Source organism: Lampetra fluviatilis, chromosome 62 (genome assembly GCF_964198595.1).
Source record: "Lampetra fluviatilis chromosome 62, kcLamFluv1.1, whole genome shotgun sequence".
Classification (NCBI taxonomy): Eukaryota; Metazoa; Chordata; class Hyperoartia; order Petromyzontiformes; family Petromyzontidae; genus Lampetra; species Lampetra fluviatilis.
In genome coordinates, this window is record NC_136336.1 from 2,805,448 (window position 1) to 2,825,358 (window position 19,911).

The following is a 19,911-nucleotide window of genomic DNA, read 5'->3' on the forward strand; positions in this document are numbered from 1 at the left end:
AATTTTGCAGGATCATTGCGAGGCCCGAGCTGAAAATAAATTTTGACGATGCCTGTCAGATTCTTTTCGTCTCATTTACTTTTGTAAAAGAAAAAAAAGATAATACTTTAACCCCAAATCAAAATGTCGCCCGTTATGTTTACAATGGGAGCAATGCTGAGCCTTTGCAATGCATTCTGGGCGGCTCGGTCCCTTGTCACATGGATACGATTCCTTGTCACGTGGACTCGAGGTGTCTTCGTGGAACGTTGCTCAGCATGGGCTGCGAGCCGCCGTGCGCGCAAGGTCGTCACAGACCGCACGGTCGGATTCCTCTTCACCCACTGCCCACGTAAATACTCGTAAAGCCAGGGCGTGCACATCGTCGCCATCGTCATCATCTCCTCCCCTCACATTTTTGCCCTACTTTCTCCTTACATAATCTCCCCTTTCGTCACTTCCTCTTCCCATTATCTCCTCCTCACATCTCCTTCCCCTCCTCACAGCATCTCCATAACCAGATCTTCCCCCGCACCATAATTTCCGCCTCTACCTCCTTTCCCTCACATCTGCACCTCACACCATCCCCCCCCCCCCCATCATTACCTCCTCCCGCCTCCCATCGCCAGCCTCTCTCCGCCCACGGTTGCCCCCCTCGCACCGGCCGTGCGGAGCGGCGTCTGGAGCCCTGGAGCGCAGTAGGGACCCCCCCCCCCTAGGGACCCCCCCCCCCTTCATTCCTAACTCTCCTCCCGAGTTGCAGAGGAATTCATTTAGAAAAGCTACGCGATCGACGCGCCTAAAGACTTAACGCGCGTGCGTTCGCTTACCAGTGTCTGAGACTCGCTGCGACGTGCGGATCGGAAACACGTGGATGCTGACCCCTTAAAAAAGCGGAAACGAAAGCTGTGGAGTGCGTAACGACGCGCAGAGAGACGACGCGGCGACAGACACAGCGCGCGTGATGCACCGGTTTCGTCCCGACAAGGACTCATCGGCACGGCACGGTCACCCAATCCTCACCCGCTGCAGCCTGCCTCTGCGAACCATATACGCGTGTAGTCCACAGCAGGTCGGGGAGTCCCTCATCCCGCAATGGATAGATCATGTCTGCCGAGGAGGTGCTTCAGCGTAACAGCCGTGAAAGCGAAGCGGGCGGCCCCCGCGAGGCAACGGAGGAAGGCGACTTAGAAAAACTTTTGTAGCTTGGCGGGCAGGTGAGTTCGGCGGCAAGTCGGCAGAGTGGCGGCAGAAAGTCGACTAGCGGGTGGAGCCGATCATGACTTTGGAGACGAAGTTGACGATGGCGGAGGCGGGCTGCTCGGGGTCCAGCTCGGCGAAGAGGTGGCACATGTTGTCGGACACGCTGCCTTGCTTGCGCGCCACGAAGCCGAACACACTGCGTGTGCGAGCGTGTCGAGCACGTGCGTCGGTGGCATGTGTGTGCAAGCGCGTGCGTGCGCGCGTGTGCACGCGTGTGCGTTGTGTGTGTGCGTGCAGGTGTGTGGGGGCACGCGTGTGCGCGTGCGTGCACGCGTGTGTGCGTGTTTATGCGAGCGAGTGTTTGTGCAGAGCACAGCAAATATGAACATCATTAGGAGGTTCAAACCGGAACTTGCACTCATTCAACCACGGTCAGGAAACGTTTCCTCGCTATTACAGAGCAATCGGCCTATTTAATCAGGGGCCTCGGTTGGGGTCCCACGGGGTCTGTGTAGGGTCTAGCAGGGGTCTGTGTGTGGGGTCTAACTGGGGTCTGTGTGTGGGGTCTGGCTGGGGTCTGTGTGTGGGGTCTAGTAGGGGTCTGTGTGTGGGGTCTAGCAGGGGTCTGTGTGTGGGGTCTAGCAGGGGTCTGTGTGTGGGGTCTAGCAGGGGTCTGTGTGTGGGGTCTAACGGGTCTGTGTGTGGGGTCTAGCTGGGGTCTGTGTGTGGGGTCTAGCTGGGGTCTGTGTGTGGGGTCTAGCAGGGGTCTGTGTGTGGGGTCTAGTAGGGGTCTGTGTGTGGGGTCTAGCTGGGGTCTGTGTGTGGGGTCTAGCAGGGGTCTGTGTGTGGGGTCTAGCAGGGGTCTGTGTGTGGGGTCTAGCTGGGGTCTGTGTGTGGGGTCTAGCTGGGGTCTGTGTGTGGGGTCTAACAGGGGTCTGTGTGTGGGGTCTAGCTGGGGTCTGTGTGTGGGGTCTAGCTGGGGTCTGTGTGTGGGGTCTAACAGGGGTCTGTGTGTGGGGTCTAGCTGGGGTCTGTGTGTGGGGTCTAGCTGGGTCTGTGTGTGGGGTCTAGCAGGGGTCTGTGTGTGGGGTCTGGTAGGGGTCTGTGTGTGGGGTCTAGTAGGGGTCTGTGTGTGGGGTCCAGCTGGGGTCTGTGTGTGGGGTCTAGCAGGGGTCTGTGTGTGGGGTCTAGCTGGGGTCTGTGTGTGGGGTCTAGCAGGGGTCTGTGTGTGGGGTCTAGCTGGGGTCTGTGTGTGGGGTCTAGTAGGGGTCTGTGTGTGGGGTCTAGCAGGGGTCTGTGTGTGGGGTCTAGCTGGGGTCTGTGTGTGGGGTCTAGCAGGGGTCTGTGTGTGGGGTCTAGCAGGGGTCTGTGTGTGGGGTCTAGCTGGGGTCTGTGTGTGGGGTCTAGTAGGGGTCTGTGTGTGGGGTCTAGCAGGGGTCTGTGTGTGGGGTCTAGTAGGGGTCTGTGTGTGGGGTCTGGCTGGGGTCTGTGTGTGGGGTCTAACGGGTCTGTGTGTGGGGTCTAGCAGGGGTCTGTGTGTGGGGTCTAGCTGGGGTCTGTGTGTGGGGTCTAGCTGGGGTCTGTGTGTGGGGTCTAGTAGGGGTCTGTGTGTGGGGTCTAGCTGGGGTCTGTGTGTGGGGTCTAGCTGGGGTCTGTGTGTGGGGTCTAGCTGGGGTCTGTGTGTGGGGTCTAACGGGTCTGTGTGTGGGGTCTAACGGGTCTGTGTGTGGGGTCTAGCTGGGGTCTGTGTGTGGGGTCTAGCTGGGGTCTGTGTGTGGGGTCTAGTAGTGGTCTGTGTGTGGGGTCTATTAGGGGTCTGTGTGTGGGGTCTAGCAGGGGTCTGTGTGTGGGGTCTAGCTGGGGTCTGTGTGTGGGGTCTAGTAGGGGTCTGTGTGTGGGGTCTAGCAGGGGTCTGTGTGTGGGGTCTAACGGGTCTGTGTGTGGGGTCTAGCTGGGGTCTGTGTGTGGGGTCTAGTAGGGGTCTGTGTGTGGGGTCTAGCAGGGGTCTGTGTGTGGGGTCTAGTAGGGGTCTGTGTGTGGGGTCTGGCTGGGGTCTGTGTGTGGGGTCTAACGGGTCTGTGTGTGGGGTCTAGCAGGGGTCTGTGTGTGGGGTCTAGCTGGGGTCTGTGTGTGGGGTCTAGCTGGGGTCTGTGTGTGGGGTCTAGTAGGGGTCTGTGTGTGGGGTCTAGCTGGGGTCTGTGTGTGGGGTCTAGCTGGGGTCTGTGTGTGGGGTCTAGCTGGGGTCTGTGTGTGGGGTCTAACGGGTCTGTGTGTGGGGTCTAACGGGTCTGTGTGTGGGGTCTAGTAGGGGTCTGTGTGTGGGGTCTAGCTGGGGTCTGTGTGTGGGGTCTAGTAGGGGTCTGTGTGTGGGGTCTATTAGGGGTCTGTGTGTGGGGTCTAGCAGGGGTCTGTGTGTGGGGTCTAGCAGGGGTCTGTGTGTGGGGTCTAGCTGGGGTCTGTGTGTGGGGTCTAGCAGGGGTCTGTGTGTGGGGTCTAACGGGTCTGTGTGTGGGGTCTGGCTGGGGTCTGTGTGTGGGGTCTAGCAGGGGTCTGTGTGTGGGGTCTAGCAGGGGTCTGTGTGTGGGGTCTAGTAGGGGTCTGTGTGTGGGGTCTAGCAGGGGTCTGTGTGTGGGGTCTAACGGGTCTGTGTGTGGGGTCTAGCTGGGGTCTGTGTGTGGGATCTGGCTGGGGTCTGTGTGTGGGGTCTAGCAGGGGTCTGTGTGTGGGGTCTAGCAGGGGTCTGTGTGTGGGGTCTAGCAGGGGTCTGTGTGTGGGGTCTAGCAGGGGTCTGTGTGTGGGGTCTAACGGGTCTGTGTGTGGGGTCTAACTGGGGTCTGTGTGTGGGGTCTAGCTGGGGTCTGTGTGTGGGGTATAGCTGGGGTCTGTGTGTGGGGTCTAGCTGGGGTCTGTGTGTGGGGTCTAGCTGGGGTCTGTGTGTGGGGTCTAGTAGGGGTCTGTGTGTGGAGTCTAGCTGGGGTCTGTGTGTGGGGTCTAGCAGGGGTCTGTGTGTGGGGTCTAGTAGGGGTCTGTGTGTGGAGTCTAACTGGGGTCTGTGTGTGGGGTCTAGCTGGGGTCTGTGTGTGGGGCCTAACAGGGGTCTGTGTGTGGGGTCTAGCAGGGGTCTGTGTGTGGGGTCTAGCTGGGGTCTGTGTGTGGGGTCTGTGTGTGGGGTCGAGCTGGGGTCTGTGTGTGGGGTCTGTGTGTGGGGTCGAGCTGGGGTCTGTGTGTGGGGTCCCAGTGTCCCCGGCACTCACGCTGCGTTGTTGCCGTTTTCTCTCCTCCAGCTGCCCTCGGCACCGTGGGCGGAGCGGTGACGGCAGCGCCATGGAACACACACACACACGTATACACACACACACACACGCATACACACACACACGTATACACGTGCACACGCACGCACACGCACGCACGCACCCACGCACGCACCCACCCACGCACACACACGCACACACACGCACACGCACGCACACGCAGCACCAGACACGCGCCGTCATCATACGCCCGTGTAACACGTCCCTATGTGTTGGTGGGTGCATACGCGTGCGCGCGTGTTCATCGCACTATCTGAACCGATAGACTCGGCATTAAATGAGTACCCGCTGCGGTGTGTAAACATCAGCACTGGGGAAACAAAGGTGTCCGGGTGAGGTGATGGTGGTGGTGTTAGCCAGACCACTTCCTCGTACGCCGTGCCGGCCATCACAGCGCTTGTTAAAGGCTAAACGCGTGGGTGGGTGGTGGTGGTGTCCTTGTGCCCATCCTCACCGTCGGTTCTGAGGGTCCAGGTCGCAGAAGGTGACCGTGGAGACAGGGTAGTGCCTTCGGAAAAACAACCTGGCGAGGGGAACACGGAGCCCGCCGTCAAAACCCAACCACCTCGCCCGCCTGTCGCTGCGGCGGTGACGCTGCGCGCGTTTTGGTGTCGCGTCGTCATCACCGGTGAGACGCAGAGCGCTCGCCCCGTGGCCAACGAGACTGGTCTTCCGGTGGCTCTCCTCCCGTGGTCTCGACCGGGTAAACAGCCTGGGTGCGGTGGGTGGGTGGGTGCGTTGGGTGGGTTGGTTGGCGGGTGGGTGTGGTGGGTGGGTGGGTGCGGTGGGTGGGTGGGTGCGTTGGGTGGGTTGGTTGGCGGGTGGGTGCGTTGGGTGGGTGGGTGCGTTGGGTGGGTGGGTGCGTTGGTGGGTGGGTGCATTGGTGGGTGGGTTGGTGGGGAGTTGGTGGATGGGTGCGTTGGTAGGTGGGTGCATTGGTGGGCGTGTTGGTGGGTGGGTGGGTTGGCGGGTGAGTTGGTGGGTGGGTTGGTGGGTGGGTGCGTTGGTGGGTGTGTTGGTGGATGGGTTGGTGGATGGGTTGGCGGGTAGGTGCATTGGCGTGTGGATTGGTAGGTGGGTTGGTGGGTGGATTGGTGGGTGGGCGCGTGGGTTGGTGGGTGGGCGAGTTTGGGTGGGTGAGTTTTTTTTTAAATGGGCGAGTGGGTGTGTGAATGGGTAGGCAAGTCTGTGGGTGAGTGGGTGAGAATGCGGGGGGGGGGGGGGGGCGGGCACCTGCGCTGGTTGTCTGTGAGCGTGATGCCCTGGTCCGACACTTTGAAGTGGACGACGGTGGGCGTGGGCGCGGGACTCTGCGTCAGCGTCTCGCTCACGGCCTTGCCCACGGCCAGCGGGCCCGTGAGCGACTCCATCTCCACCACGCCCAGGAAGAGGACGTTGCACGCTGCGCCGTGCGGGGGAGGGAGGATCAGCGAGTGACCAGTGGACGTAAGGAAATGGTAATATACCCTAGCCGCACGAGTGTTGAGACTCAAAGAGGCTTCACTGAGCAAATGACATCGCTCTTCACATCACCACCAGCACTATGTCCATCAATACCATTACCAGAGCCGGCATTACCACGACGACCGTCACCACCACCACCATGGTCACTACCACCACCACCACCATGGTCACCACCACCACCACCATGATCACCACCACCATCGTCACCACCACCACCACCATCGTCGTCGCCGCCACCACCACCACCACCACCATGGTCACCACCATCGTCACCACCACCACCACCACCACCATCGTCACCACCACCATGGTCACCACCACCATGGTCACCACCACCACCATCGTCGCCACCACCACCACCACCATCGTCACCACCACCACCACCATCGTCGCCACCACCACCACCACCATGGTCACCACCACCACCACCATGGTCACTACCCCCCGTGCCCCCCACTCACCTGCCCCCTGCCGCAGGAGCTCGGAGACGGAGCTGGGCACCACTGCGGGGCTCGCCGTCGGCTCCCGCGCCACGGGTTCCAGCGCCGCGTCCAGGGGGTCTACACGCGGGCAGAGGTGATGGGGGGGAGGGGGAACAATGGGGGGGGTGGGGTGCACAATGGGGGGGGGGGTGGAGGGGGCACAGGGGGTGCGGTCAGACTCCGCACGGCGCTGACAACGCGGGGACCTCGTCAGATCGCAGACAATTACTCAGACGCAGACACGCGGGGGCCATGCAAACGGACCAACGGACGGGCAGCCCAACGGACAGACAAGACACAGAGACGCACGTGCAGCAGACAGACATATAGAGACGTACAACCACGGGCCGAAGGTGGACGGGCACACGCGAGCAGACGCGCACGCACGGGCGGCGGTGCCGTTGTTACCGTGCGAGGGGATGGCGAGCTTGCAGGGCAGGGCGAGCGGCGTGATGGAGTGCTGGTACACGAGCGCCGTCAGGCTCCCTGCCGCACAACAACAAAGACAGAGAACCCCGCCCCGTGTCGCCTTCAACGGACCGTCGGGGCGAGCGCCGTTGGCGGGCGGCACCTGTGAAGGCCGGCACGGCACACGAGGCGGTGGCGTGGCCAGCAGCACGCCCGGCCGCCTTTGTCTCCCCAGCGGCGATGTTTACTGCACACCGCTACACCGGGTACTCATTTGAGGCCGAGCCGACCTAGGGGAGGCCCGGGACCGGTTAAGACAATCGTCGCCGGTGTTGGCCATGAGCGCGAATGGAATCCGGGGTCGCCGGGTTCGTCGCGCGGCGTAGCGCTAACCGCTGCACCACCGCTCCCCGCACACACGCAGACAAAGGTCCCCCGTGCGGCCTACACACACTGTTGAGGCAAGTGCTCTTCAGCGAGCAGCACCTATGAAGGCCAACGCGGCACACGAGGGGAGGGGGAGGGTGTGCCAGCACCACGCCGGACCGCCTTTGTTGCCCGGGGGCTCATTTGAGGCCGAGTTGACCGAGAGGATGTTCCAGGGCTTTGTTCACCGGTTTCGGTGGCCGTGAGCGGGGAATCGAACTCGGGGGGGGGGGGGGGGGGGTGGTGGGGGGGGGGGTGTGGGGGCGCGACTCACCGAACACCGGCTCGTTGGGGCAGCCCTTGAGCCGCACCCCCTTGGCGCACGACTCGATGAGGAAGTGACGCACCAGCTCGTTAGTGCCGTCACCTGCGGAGTGGGGGGGGGGGGTGTGGACGGGTCGGGAGAGAGTTGGGGGGGGGGGGGCAGCACGATGACTCTTGCAGCAAGAGGCGATCCGATTCGAGTGGGACTCGCGGCGCGAGCGAGACCACGTCGCTGTTCGAAGGAAGCGTTGCCCACCACCCAACGAGGCGCATAGACAAAGATTCTTCCCCGTGTGGCCTTCCCGACAGGCTTGTTGCGGGGGGGGGGGGGGGGGCAAGTGCTGTTAGCGAGCGGCCTACGAGGACCGGCACGGCGCACGAGCCGGGTGGGTGGCCAGCACCACGCCTCTCATATTGTACAAAGACCCCCCCGTTTAGCCTTAACAGACTGTAGGGGCAAGTGTTGTTAGCGAGCCCCTATGAAGGCCGGAACAGTACACGAGGGGGTGGGTGGCCAGCACCACGCCCAGCCGCCTGTGTCTCTCATCTATATATATAAAATCGCAAATCTGTCTGTCTGTCTGTGTCGCCGGACCATACCCAGTTTTATTGGACGGCGGTTGCCCCTGGCAACGGGTAGCGACGCATTAGCTGCGGGGTGGACGCCATTTTTAATTCCCGTTAAAAATATGCGCACGCAATAACACGCGACTCTGAGGTAAATTCATCAAAGTTTCACGTCCTCTTCACTCCCCCCCCCCCACCACAATGTGTGCAATTACTATTATAGGGTCGGTAGATTATAAAATTATAGCGATTAGACAGTATTATTGTAGCGCGGGGGGGGGGGGGGGTTAACGGCCCCTGTACCCAGCCTCAGCCGGGTGGGCAATTTAGGCGAGGCCGGAGGCTCTGCACGGTACTAGGCCTCGACACCCCACCACACTATAGGCCGTACATATTACTGCACAGCGGCCCAGGAGATCGTGGCTGGGGGGGGGGCAGGGGTAGCAGCCCATCTGTGTATATATGTAAGGTTATTAAGAAATATATTTTTCACCCGGGCAACGCCGGGTACTTATGCTAGTATTGTACAAAGACAAAGATCCCCCGTTTAGCCTTGACAGACTGTAGGAGCAAGTGTTGTTAGCGAGCCCCTATGAAGGCCGGAACGGCACACGAGGGGGTGGGTGGCCAGCACCACGCCCGACCGCCTTTGTCTCCCCAGTGGCGATGTTTACACATTGCACCAGGTACTCATTTTAGGCTGAGTCGACTTAGGGGATACCCAGGACCGGTTCAGATAATCGTCATTGGTGTTGGCCGTGAGCGGGAATCGAACCCGGTTCGCCGGGTTCATAGCGCAGCGCGCTAACCGCTACACTATCGCTCCCCACTCATATTGTACACACGCACACACCAACACACACATGCATCAGGTACTCATTTAAGGCTAAGTCGACGTAGGGCAGGGTCTGGGATCCATTTAGATATTCGTCACCGTTAATTGTTTGGGAGCGGGAATGGAACCAGTGTCGCCGGGTTCGTGGTGCGTCGCGCTAATTACTATGCCTCCACTCCCCACTGCACGCACGCACACACACACACCAACACACACACACCAACACACACACACGCGCACATACACACCAACACACGCACGCACACACACACCAACACACGCACGCACACACGCACGCACACACACACCAACACACCAACACACACACACACCAACACACACACGCATGCACACACGTAAACACACAGCGCAACATTGGCCAAGAATGTCTGATATCGCTAGTCTCATCAGACCCTGAATCCGGCCCTGCCGCCCACAACCGGATCGGCTGGAGTGGGTACCGTGGGCGGGTAGTGGCGAGACGGGGGTCCCCGTGGGGACCCCACTGGGACCCGACGGAGACCCCATGGATTGGGGCGGTGGGGGTGTCAATCCTGTCCATCTTGCTGGACGATGAGAATTGCTTCACCTCTGTCGAGCGGCGTGTCGGGGAGCTCCACCAATGAAACACTCCCTTACTCACCCACCCACTGACCCACACAACTCACTCAGTGTGATGTGGTGTGATGCGATGGGTTGTCTATTGGGTGCGGTGTGATGCGTGGCAGTGCGGCGGGGGTGTCAATCCTGTCCATCTTGCTGGACGATGAGAACGGCTTCACCTCTGTCGAGCGGCGTGTCGGGGAGGTCCACCAACGAAACACTCCCTTACTCACCCACCCAATGACCCACACAACTCAATGTGATGTGATGGGCTGTCTATTGGGTGCGATGCGTGGCCGTGCGGCGGGGGTGGTGGTACCGCTCTTGTTGGGGTGCGGCACGCCGGGTGGGGCGGTGGCCACCTTCATGGCGAGGCCGTAGGCCCCGCGGAACGAGTGGCTGTCCCTCACCACGAACGCGCCGGGCTCGCGCGCCCGCAGCACCGCGATCGCTACAGCCACAACAACAACAACAACCATCAACAACCAACAACTATCAACGACAAACAGCGCCACCACCATCGACGAGAAGAGCTCGCGCGCTCGCAACACCGCGATCGCTCCCGCCACAACAACAACAACAACCATCAACCAACAACAACAACCATCAACAACAACCATCAACAACAAACAGCACCACCACCATCAGCGAGAAGAGCTCGCACTCCCGCAGCACCGCGATCGCTACAACAACAACCATCAACAACCAACAACCATCAACAACCAACAACAACAACTATCAACAACAAACAGCACCACCACCATCGACGAGAACAGCTCGCGCGCTCGCAGCACCGCGATCGCTCCTGCCACAACAACAACCATCAACAACAACCATCAACAACAACCGCCACCACAACCACAATAAATCTAAAGCCAGCATCAACCACCGCGAGAACGAGGCTAGATCGCCACAACCACCACAACCACAGCAATGGCAACAACAACAGCAGCAACAACAACCAGCGAGGGCACAACAACCGGCTCCGATATTCCTCGCCGCCAAAGGAGCCGAGGGCCGGGAATCGAACTCGGGTCGCCGGGTTGGGAGCGCGTCAGTGAGGACACGGCCATTATGAACCCCCTGAGACACACACACACACTCACTACTACTACACTGGGCACACACACACTACTACTACTACACTGTGTACACACACACTCACTACTACTACACTGTGTACACACACACTACTACTACACTGTGTACACACACACACTACTACTACACTGTGTACACACACACACTACTACACTGGGCATACACACACACTACTACTACTACACTGTGTACACACACACACTCACTACTACTACACTGTGTACACACACACACTACTACACTGTGTACACACACACACTACTACACTGTGTACACACACACACTACTACACTGTGTACACACACACACTACTACACTGTGTACACACACACACTCACTACTACTACACTGGGCATACACACACACTACTACTACTACACTGTGTACACACACACACTCACTACTACTACACTGTGTACACACACACTACTACTACACTGTGTACACACACACACTACTACACTGTGTACACACACACACTACTACTACTACACTGTGTACACACACACACTCACTACTACTACACTGGGCATACACACACACTACTACTACACTGGGTACACACACACTACTACAACACTGTGTGTACACACACACTACTACTACACTGTGTACACACACACACTCACTACTACTACACTGTGTACACACACACACTACTACTACTACACTGTGTACACACACACACTCACTACTACTACACTGTGTACACACACACACTCACTACTACTACACTGTGTACACACACACACTCACTACTACTACACTGTGTACACACACACACTACTACTACACTGTGTACACACACACACTACTACTACACTGGGCATACACACACACTACTACTACACTGGGCATACACACACACTACTACTACACTGTGTACACACACACACTCACTACTACTACACTGTGTACACACACACACTACTACTACTACACTGTGTACACACACACACTACTACTACACTGTGTACACACACACACTACTACTACACTGGGCATACACACACACTACTACTACACTGGGCATACACACACACTACTACTACACTGTGTACACACACACACTCACTACTACTACACTGTGTACACACACACACTACTACTACTACACTGTGTACACACACACACTCACTACTACTACACTGTGTACACACACACACTACTACTACTACACTGTGTACACACACACACTCACTACTACTACACTGTGTACACACACACACTCACTACTACTACACTGTGTACACACACACACTACTACTACACTGGGCATACACACACACTACTACTACACTGGGCATACACACACACTACTACTACACTGTGTACACACACACACTCACTACTACTACACTGTGTACACACACACACTACTACTACTACACTGGGCATACACACACACTACTACTACACTGGGCATACACACACACTACTACTACACTGTGTACACACACACACTACTACTACTACACTGTGTACACACACACACTACTACTACTACACTGTGTACACACACACACTCACTACTACTACACTGGGCATACACACACACACACGACTACTACACTGTGTACACACACACTACTACTACACTGTGTACACACACACTACTACTACACTGTGTACACACACACACTCACTACTACTACACTGTGTACACACACACACTACTACTACTACACTGTGTACACACACACACTCACTACTACTACACTGTGTACACACACACACTCACTACTACTACACTGTGTACACACACACACTACTACTACACTGGGCATACACACACACTACTACTACACTGGGCATACACACACACTACTACTACACTGTGTACACACACACACTCACTACTACTACACTGTGTACACACACACACTACTACTACTACACTGGGCATACACACACACTACTACTACACTGGGCATACACACACACTACTACTACACTGTGTACACACACACACTACTACTACTACACTGTGTACACACACACACTACTACTACTACACTGTGTACACACACACACTCACTACTACTACACTGGGCATACACACACACACACGACTACTACACTGTGTACACACACACTACTACTACACTGTGTACACACACACACTCACTACTACTACACTGTGTACACACACACACTACTACTACTACACTGTGTACACACACACACTACTACTACTACACTGTGTACACACACACACTACTACTACTACACTGTGTACACACACACACTACTACTACACTGTGTACACACACACACTCACTACTACTACACTGTGTACACACACACACTCACTACTACTACACTGTGTACACACACACACTACTACTACTACACTGTGTACACACACACACACTACTACTACACTGTGTACACACACACACTACTACACTGTGTACACACACACACTACTACACTGAGTACACACACACACACTACTACACTGAGTACACACACACACTACTACACTGAGTACACACACACACACTACTACACTGAGTACACACACACACACTACTACACTGAGTACACACACACACACACACTACTACACTGTGTACACACACACACACACTACTACACTGTGTACACACACACACTACTACACTGTGTACACACACACACACACTACTACACTGTGTACACACACACACTACTACACTGTGTACACACACACACACTACTACACTGTGTACACACACACTACTACTACACTGTGAAGACACACTACTACACTGTGTACACATACACACCACTATACTGTGTACACACACACACTACTACACTGTGTACACACACACACACTACTACACTGTGTACACACACACACTACTACACTGTGTACACACACACACACACTACTACACTGTGTACACACACACACTACTACACTGTGTACACACACACACTACTACACTGTGTACACACACACACACTACTACACACACACACTCAGACAGATACCACTATCAGAGACACGATCAGGGTGGTGGCGACGATGATCGTGATGAAGATGACAGACGGACGGAGAGGACAGCCCAAGGGATGGACGGACAGACGGACAGACGGACAGCCCAAGGGATGCACTGCCAAGCGGACAGACGGACAGCCCAAGGGACGGACGGACAGACGGACAGACGGACAGCCCAAGGGATGCACTGCCAAGCGGACAGACGGACAGCCCAAGGGACGGACGGACAGACGGACAGACGGACAGCCCAAGGGATGCACTGCCAAGCGGACAGACGGACAGCCCAAGGGATGGACGGACAGACGGACAGACGGACAGCCCAAGGGATGCACTGCCAAGCGGACAGACGGACAGCCCAAGGGACGGACGGACAGACGGACAGACGGACAGCCCAAGGGATGCACTGCCAAGCGGACAGACGGACAGCCCAAGGGACGGACGGACAGACGGACAGCCAGAGGAAGAGACAGACGAAGGGCACCTTGGTCGCGGGACATCTCGGGCTTGTACCAGTACTTGGACGTGTCCTGCACGAACTTCACGTTGGCTCTTGTCTTGGCGCTCATGTCTGCAGCGACAGGGTCACAAGGCACCGTCTCTCGCACGGCAACATCTCCCACATCTCCCACGTCTCTCACACTGGAGCATCTCCCACGTCTCTCACACGGCAACATCTCCCACATCTCCCACGTCTCTCACACTGGAGCATCTCCCACGTCTCTCGCACGATAACATCCTTCCACATCTCCCACGTCTCTCACACTGGAGCATCTCCCGTTTCTCTCACACGGCAACATCTCCCACGTCTCTCACACTGGAGCATCTCCCACGGCAACATCTCCCACATCTCCCGCTTCTCACACACGGCATCGTCTCCCGCGCCTCATCGTCCCGGTGTCTCTTCCCCTGCTCTCTGTGATGTCTCCGGACCGTCCGTGCGTCTGTCTCCCACTCGCCTGTGTGCGTGCGAGGTTGTGTGTGTATCTACGTTCCTCTATCCGTACTCTCCCCGCGTGTCTCCCCGTGGTCGCGTGGCTTTTTCTCCGGCTCCTCCGGCTTTCCCCTCCACATTTAGAATCAACGTCACGCGTTCAGAGGATTTGGCCGCGAGACATTTTCACCCGATGGTGGGGCCACTTCGTTGAGCTATCATTTGCGGCAGGCCAGGTCCGCTTCTGAACAAGAGCCGTACAGCTCGGTGTGCCTTACCACCGCGTCAAACAAGCGGAGTGACGGCGGCGGTAGTAGTGACATGGGGCAGCAGCAGTAGTGCCAAGTGTAGAAAGTTTGTCACTAAAGGCCTCCGAAACAGAAGTGCCCAGAGCCTACAACAAGAACCTTAATCCGGCCCTGGTTCAGCCAACAGCACCGCTGCAGGTTTAATTATAACCGACCCCCAGCCTGACCCCGTGTCCACTGTCGAAGTGTAACCCCCTGTCCCGTTTATCTCTCTGGTCCTGGTGTCTAACAGAGTCCCACGTCTTCCGAACCTCTGCCAAGTCCGCCTGAATGATGTCCACGCGCGTGTGTCTCCGTGTGTCTCAGCAATCCCTGCGTGGTCCGCCCTGTCTCCCGTGTCTCCCCCCCCCGTCTGTGCGTGCGTGTCTCTAGGGGGACGGTTTTGTGGTGGCGCTTTGGAAACTAATTCCGTCCCGAAACGCGACACCGCGGTCCGCGCTCCGCACGCACAAAGACAAAAGATCTCCCACCCCCCTGTAGCCTTTAACACACCGATGGGGCAAGTGCTGTTTGTGGGCAGTACCTACGACGGCCGGAACGGCACACCGCAGCGTGTGTGGGTGGGTGGCCAGCCCCATGCCCGCCCGCCTTTGTCACCCGAGTGCTGATGTTTACACACCGCACCGGGAACAGTCCTCATTTAAGGCCGAGTCGACCGCGGGGAGGCCCAGACCCCGTTCGGGTATTCGTCACGAATGTTGGCCATGAGCTGCAATCGAACTCTGGTCACCCGGTGCGTAGCGCAGCGCGCCAACCATTGCACCACGGCTCCCCACTACAAAAGGACAACAATGATCTCTCCACCCATATAGCCTCTAACAGACTTGGGGCAAGTGCTGTTTAGCGAGTGGCACCTATGAAGGCTGGCACGGTACTCAAGCGGGTGTTTTGGTGGCCACCGCCACCACCACCATGCCTCGGCCGCCTTTGTCTCCCCAGTGTTTTACACACGGCACCGAAGACTCATTTAAGACTGAGTGGACCTAGGGGAAAGGGGGGGGGGGAGGCCCAGGCCGGGTCCAAATATTCCAGCGCGCACGGCACGCGTGTCACGCGGACAATTCTGGCAGTCGCCCCCCTCGCCCGCGACCCCCGACCGCGCTGCAGACAGCGCCCGCCTGTTTGAGTCACCCGCCACCTCCCGCGGAGGTCGTTCAGAGTCTCATCCTCTGGCTACCGCCAAAGGAAGACAACTGAAGCGACGCTTTGCCACGGGGGCAACAACTCGGAGCGACTTGCGTCGCCGCAACGGTGCGTTCGCGACCACGGCAGGCGTGCCACCGCCGCGCACGATAATTCCACGACTTGCGTGATGAACGTTGGAATGTGCCAGCAAACGTGACTCGAGTGGATGAGTGGGTGGGCGAGCGAGTGAGCTGTTGTGCCCTGCAGTGAGGTGGTGGTGGTGGTGGTTGAGATGGTGGCACAGTCCGTGTTCTGGCAGAGACCGAGTCCTCAACGCGGATGGAGGCATCAGTCGGTAGCGGCAGTAGCAGCAGCGATAGAAGAGTGATATGGAGGCGACCGACCGCCGGGCCAGCGAGCGAGTGGGAGCGGCGGGACTCACCGCCGGACAGCGAGCCGCCGCTGGAGTACTTGAGCGTGTCGTGCTGCGGGACGCCCCCCCCGGCGTAGTCGGTCGACACGTCGGCGAAGCTACCGCTCGGCGTGGACGGCCCGGTGGACGGCGGCGAGCCCGCCGGCACGGCGCCGTCGTAACCCGCCGCCGCCCCGTGCCGGCCGGCCCAGCCCCCCTCCCACGCCGGCGCCGCCGGCGCTCCGGTCTCGAACGCCGGGTACCCGCCGCTACCGCCGATCGGCGCGTACGTCGGCGGCGCGGGCGACGGGCCGGAGCGGCGCGGGGGCGACGGCGGCGCCGTCGCCAACGCGCCGCCCGCCACCCTGCGCGTCTCGGGACTGGCTCTGCCGTTGTGCGGCACGGGGCCGCCGGGGCCGCCGTCGCGCCAGACCGCGCCGCCGCCGGGGCCGGCGAGCGCCGGCGATGCTGGCGGCGGCGGCGTGTTCGTGGCGACGTTCCGCCGGCACGGCCGGGGGCTGTCCGGCGTCGCCGGGCCGCCGAAGCCGGGCCCCGCCGGCCCCCCTCGCCACGCCCCGGCCCCCGCGGGCCCCGCCGGGCGATGGCCGGGGTGGCTGCCGAGATGTTGCCGGGGCCCGTCGGGGGGGCCGTCGGTCAGGTCGCCCAGGCGAGGGACGGGGCTGGCGCGGGGCCTGAAGGGGTAGGCCTGGGCGGTGCCGAACGCATCGCCGAATCCCACGGAGCCTTCGGCAAAGTAGCCGGAGAAGTCCGGGGACGGGGTCGCCATGCGCAGCGCGGGCTGCTGCAGCTGCTGCTGCTGCGGCTGCTGCTGCTGCAGCTGCGGCTGCTGCTGATGGTGATGCTGCTGATGAGCCGGTGAGCCCCTGCGGGAGACACGAGGGTGAGGGCTCAGGGTGGAGTTTATGGGTAGTGTTGGTTGGCTTGCACGGTTAGGGTTAGAGTTCGTGAAAGGCTCTGGTTGGTCAGTGAAGGGACAGTGGTCTCATTGTCCAATGCCTTCATGCTCACGCTCTGACCTCTGCCCCCTCGCTGACCCCTCCGTGACCTCCGCCATCTCGCTCTGACCTCTCACCCGTGTCGGACCTCGACCTCCTGCACTCACGCTCTGACCCCTTGCTGACCCCTCCGTGACCTCCGCCCTCTCGCTCTGACCTCTCACCCGTGTCAGACGTCGACCTCCTGCCCTCACGCTCTGACCTCTCGCTGACCCCTCCGTGACCTCCGCCCTCTCGCTCTGACCTCTCACCTGTGTCGGACGTCGACCGCCTGCCCTCACGCTCTGACCTCTCGCTGACCCCTCCGTGACCTCCGCTCTCTCGCTCTGACCTGTCACCCGTGTCGGACCTCGACCTCGTGCCCTCACGCTCTGACCTCTCGCTGACCCCTCCATGACCTCTGCCCTCTCGCTGACCTCTCACCCGTGTCGGACGTCGACCGCCTGCCCTCACGCTCTGACCTCTGACCTCTCACCTCTCCAGGCTGCTGCTGCCGCTGCTGTGGGAGGCGAATGCGGCAGGGCTGCTCAGCTGACCCGCGCCGGTCAACGAGGTGGGCGACCCGATCGGGGAGTCCTCGCCGGGGCTGTAGGCGAGCGGTCGCGAGTGGCTTCTCAGCTCTTAAGGAAACAACAACAAAAACAACGCGGCAATGATAAGATACCACAACAAGAGAACACCACAACAAGAAAACACCACAACGTGGCAATAATAAACCACAACACAACAATAACACAACCTAACAATACAATAAAACACAACACAACAATACAATAAAATACAACAACAATAAACACAACACAACAATACAATAAAATACAACAACAATAATACACAACACAACAATACAATAAAACACAACAACAATAATACACAACACAACAATACAATAAAACACAACAACAATAACACACAACCTAACAATACAATAAACCACAACAATAACAAAACCAACAAAAACCAGATCATTTAGATAACGACAAAAGACGAAAGCATCACAACATAAAACACAGCAGCAGCAGTAGCAGCAGCAGCAACAACAACAAACACCACCAACACAACTACCGGCCACTAAAACGCCTGTCCCCCGTCACAGCAACGTGGATGTTTCACCGCCGGCCCAGGGCTGTGACCAGCAATGTGGATGTGTTCACAGGACGTGTTCACAGGACGTGTTCACGCGTTCAATGCCGAGGCAGCCGCGAGACGCGGGCATCCACAGCCTCTGACGCCCCCCACACCCCCAACTCTCTACAACTCTCTAACGACTCTCTCCTAGACTCTCTCCAGACTCTCTAACGACTCTCCCACTCTCCCAGACTCTCTATAGGCTAACGACTCTCTAACCACTCTACACACCCTCTCCTGGACTCTCCCAGACTCTCTAACGACTCTCCCAGACTATCTATAAGCTAACGACTAACCACTCTACAGACTCTCTCCCAGACTCTCTAACGACTCTCCCAGACTCTCTAACGACTCTCTAACGACTCTACACACTCTCTCCTAGACTCTCTTCAGACTCTCTAACGACTCTCCCAGACTCTCTACAGATTCTCCCACTCTCCCAGACACTCTACACACTCTCTATAGGCTAACGACTCTCCCAGATTCTCTACACACTCTCTACAAACTCTCTAACCACTCTACAGACTTTACCCACATACGCTCTAACGACTCTCTGATCCACTCATGATCGACTCACTCTCTCTCTCTCTGTGTAATCACACCCCGTCCGCTCCGAGCGACTCTCCAATAAAACCCACCAGCGACTCTTCGAATTCGTTATCGACTCTCCACCTCATCGTGAACTCTCGCAGCAGAGACTCTGCAGCGCATTGCACAACACTCGGGCAACACTCCCACAGCGTCACTCACTAAAAAAAACACTCTCCAGCACAGACTCCCCCAGCGCAAACTAATCGATGGGCGTCACAGCCGCCCTCTGCAAGACGCTCTAAGGCAGCGTGAACGGTCCGCGTAACGGATGAACTCTCTCTAAACTCTCTCTCTACAAACTCTCTCTCTACAAACGCTCTCAAGGACTCTTCTCGAACGCTCTCCACAGACTCCCCACCCCCGACTCTCCACAGAGTCTCTCTCTCTCTCTCTGTCCCGTGGACGCCCGCGGAGTTTTACCCTCAAGCTCGACAGCGTGCGGGGCCCTCCTCGTGCGCGCGAGGGAGAGAGCTCGGCCCGCGACTCCTCAACAACTCCAGCGGAGAGAGGAGGGGGGAGAGGGGGGAGAGGAGAGAGGGGGCAGGGGAGGGGGGAGAGGGGGCAGGGGAGAGAGGGGGCAGGGGAGAGGGCGCAGGGGAGAGGCAGGGGAGAAGAGGGGGGAGAGGGGGCAGTAGAGAGAGGGGGCAGTGGAGATGGAGGGGGGATAGGGGGCAGGGGGGATAGGGGGCAGGGGAGAGGGAGGGGACACTGGGAGAGAGGGGGCAGGGGAGAGAGGGGGAGAGGGAGGAGCGGGGAGAGGGAGGG

General features: G+C 58.4%; 1 protein-coding gene across 4 annotated transcripts in view; it reads right to left on the reverse strand.

Annotated features, from left to right (window-relative positions):
* Positions 1–689: 689 nt before the first annotated feature.
* Positions 690–19,911, reverse strand: part of LOC144951460 (tensin-3-like) — a 91,869-nt gene continuing 72,647 nt past the window's right edge. For all 4 annotated transcript variants that reach the window (XM_078881743.1, XM_078881742.1, XM_078881741.1 and 1 more), the window contains 11 exons: positions 17,903–18,047; positions 16,442–17,295; positions 14,117–14,203; positions 9,865–9,996; positions 7,551–7,643; positions 6,851–6,928; positions 6,422–6,520; positions 5,730–5,898; positions 4,951–5,019; positions 4,437–4,466; positions 690–1,378 (listed from right to left, as the gene is read on the reverse strand). In XM_078881743.1, coding sequence (XP_078737869.1) covers positions 1,240–1,378; positions 4,437–4,466; positions 4,951–5,019; positions 5,730–5,898; positions 6,422–6,520; positions 6,851–6,928; positions 7,551–7,643; positions 9,865–9,996; positions 14,117–14,203; positions 16,442–17,295; positions 17,903–18,047 — 1,895 coding nt within the window. In that variant the 3' untranslated portion in view covers positions 690–1,239. The remainder of the gene's footprint in view (positions 1,379–4,436; positions 4,467–4,950; positions 5,020–5,729; positions 5,899–6,421; positions 6,521–6,850; positions 6,929–7,550; positions 7,644–9,864; positions 9,997–14,116; positions 14,204–16,441; positions 17,296–17,902; positions 18,048–19,911) is intronic.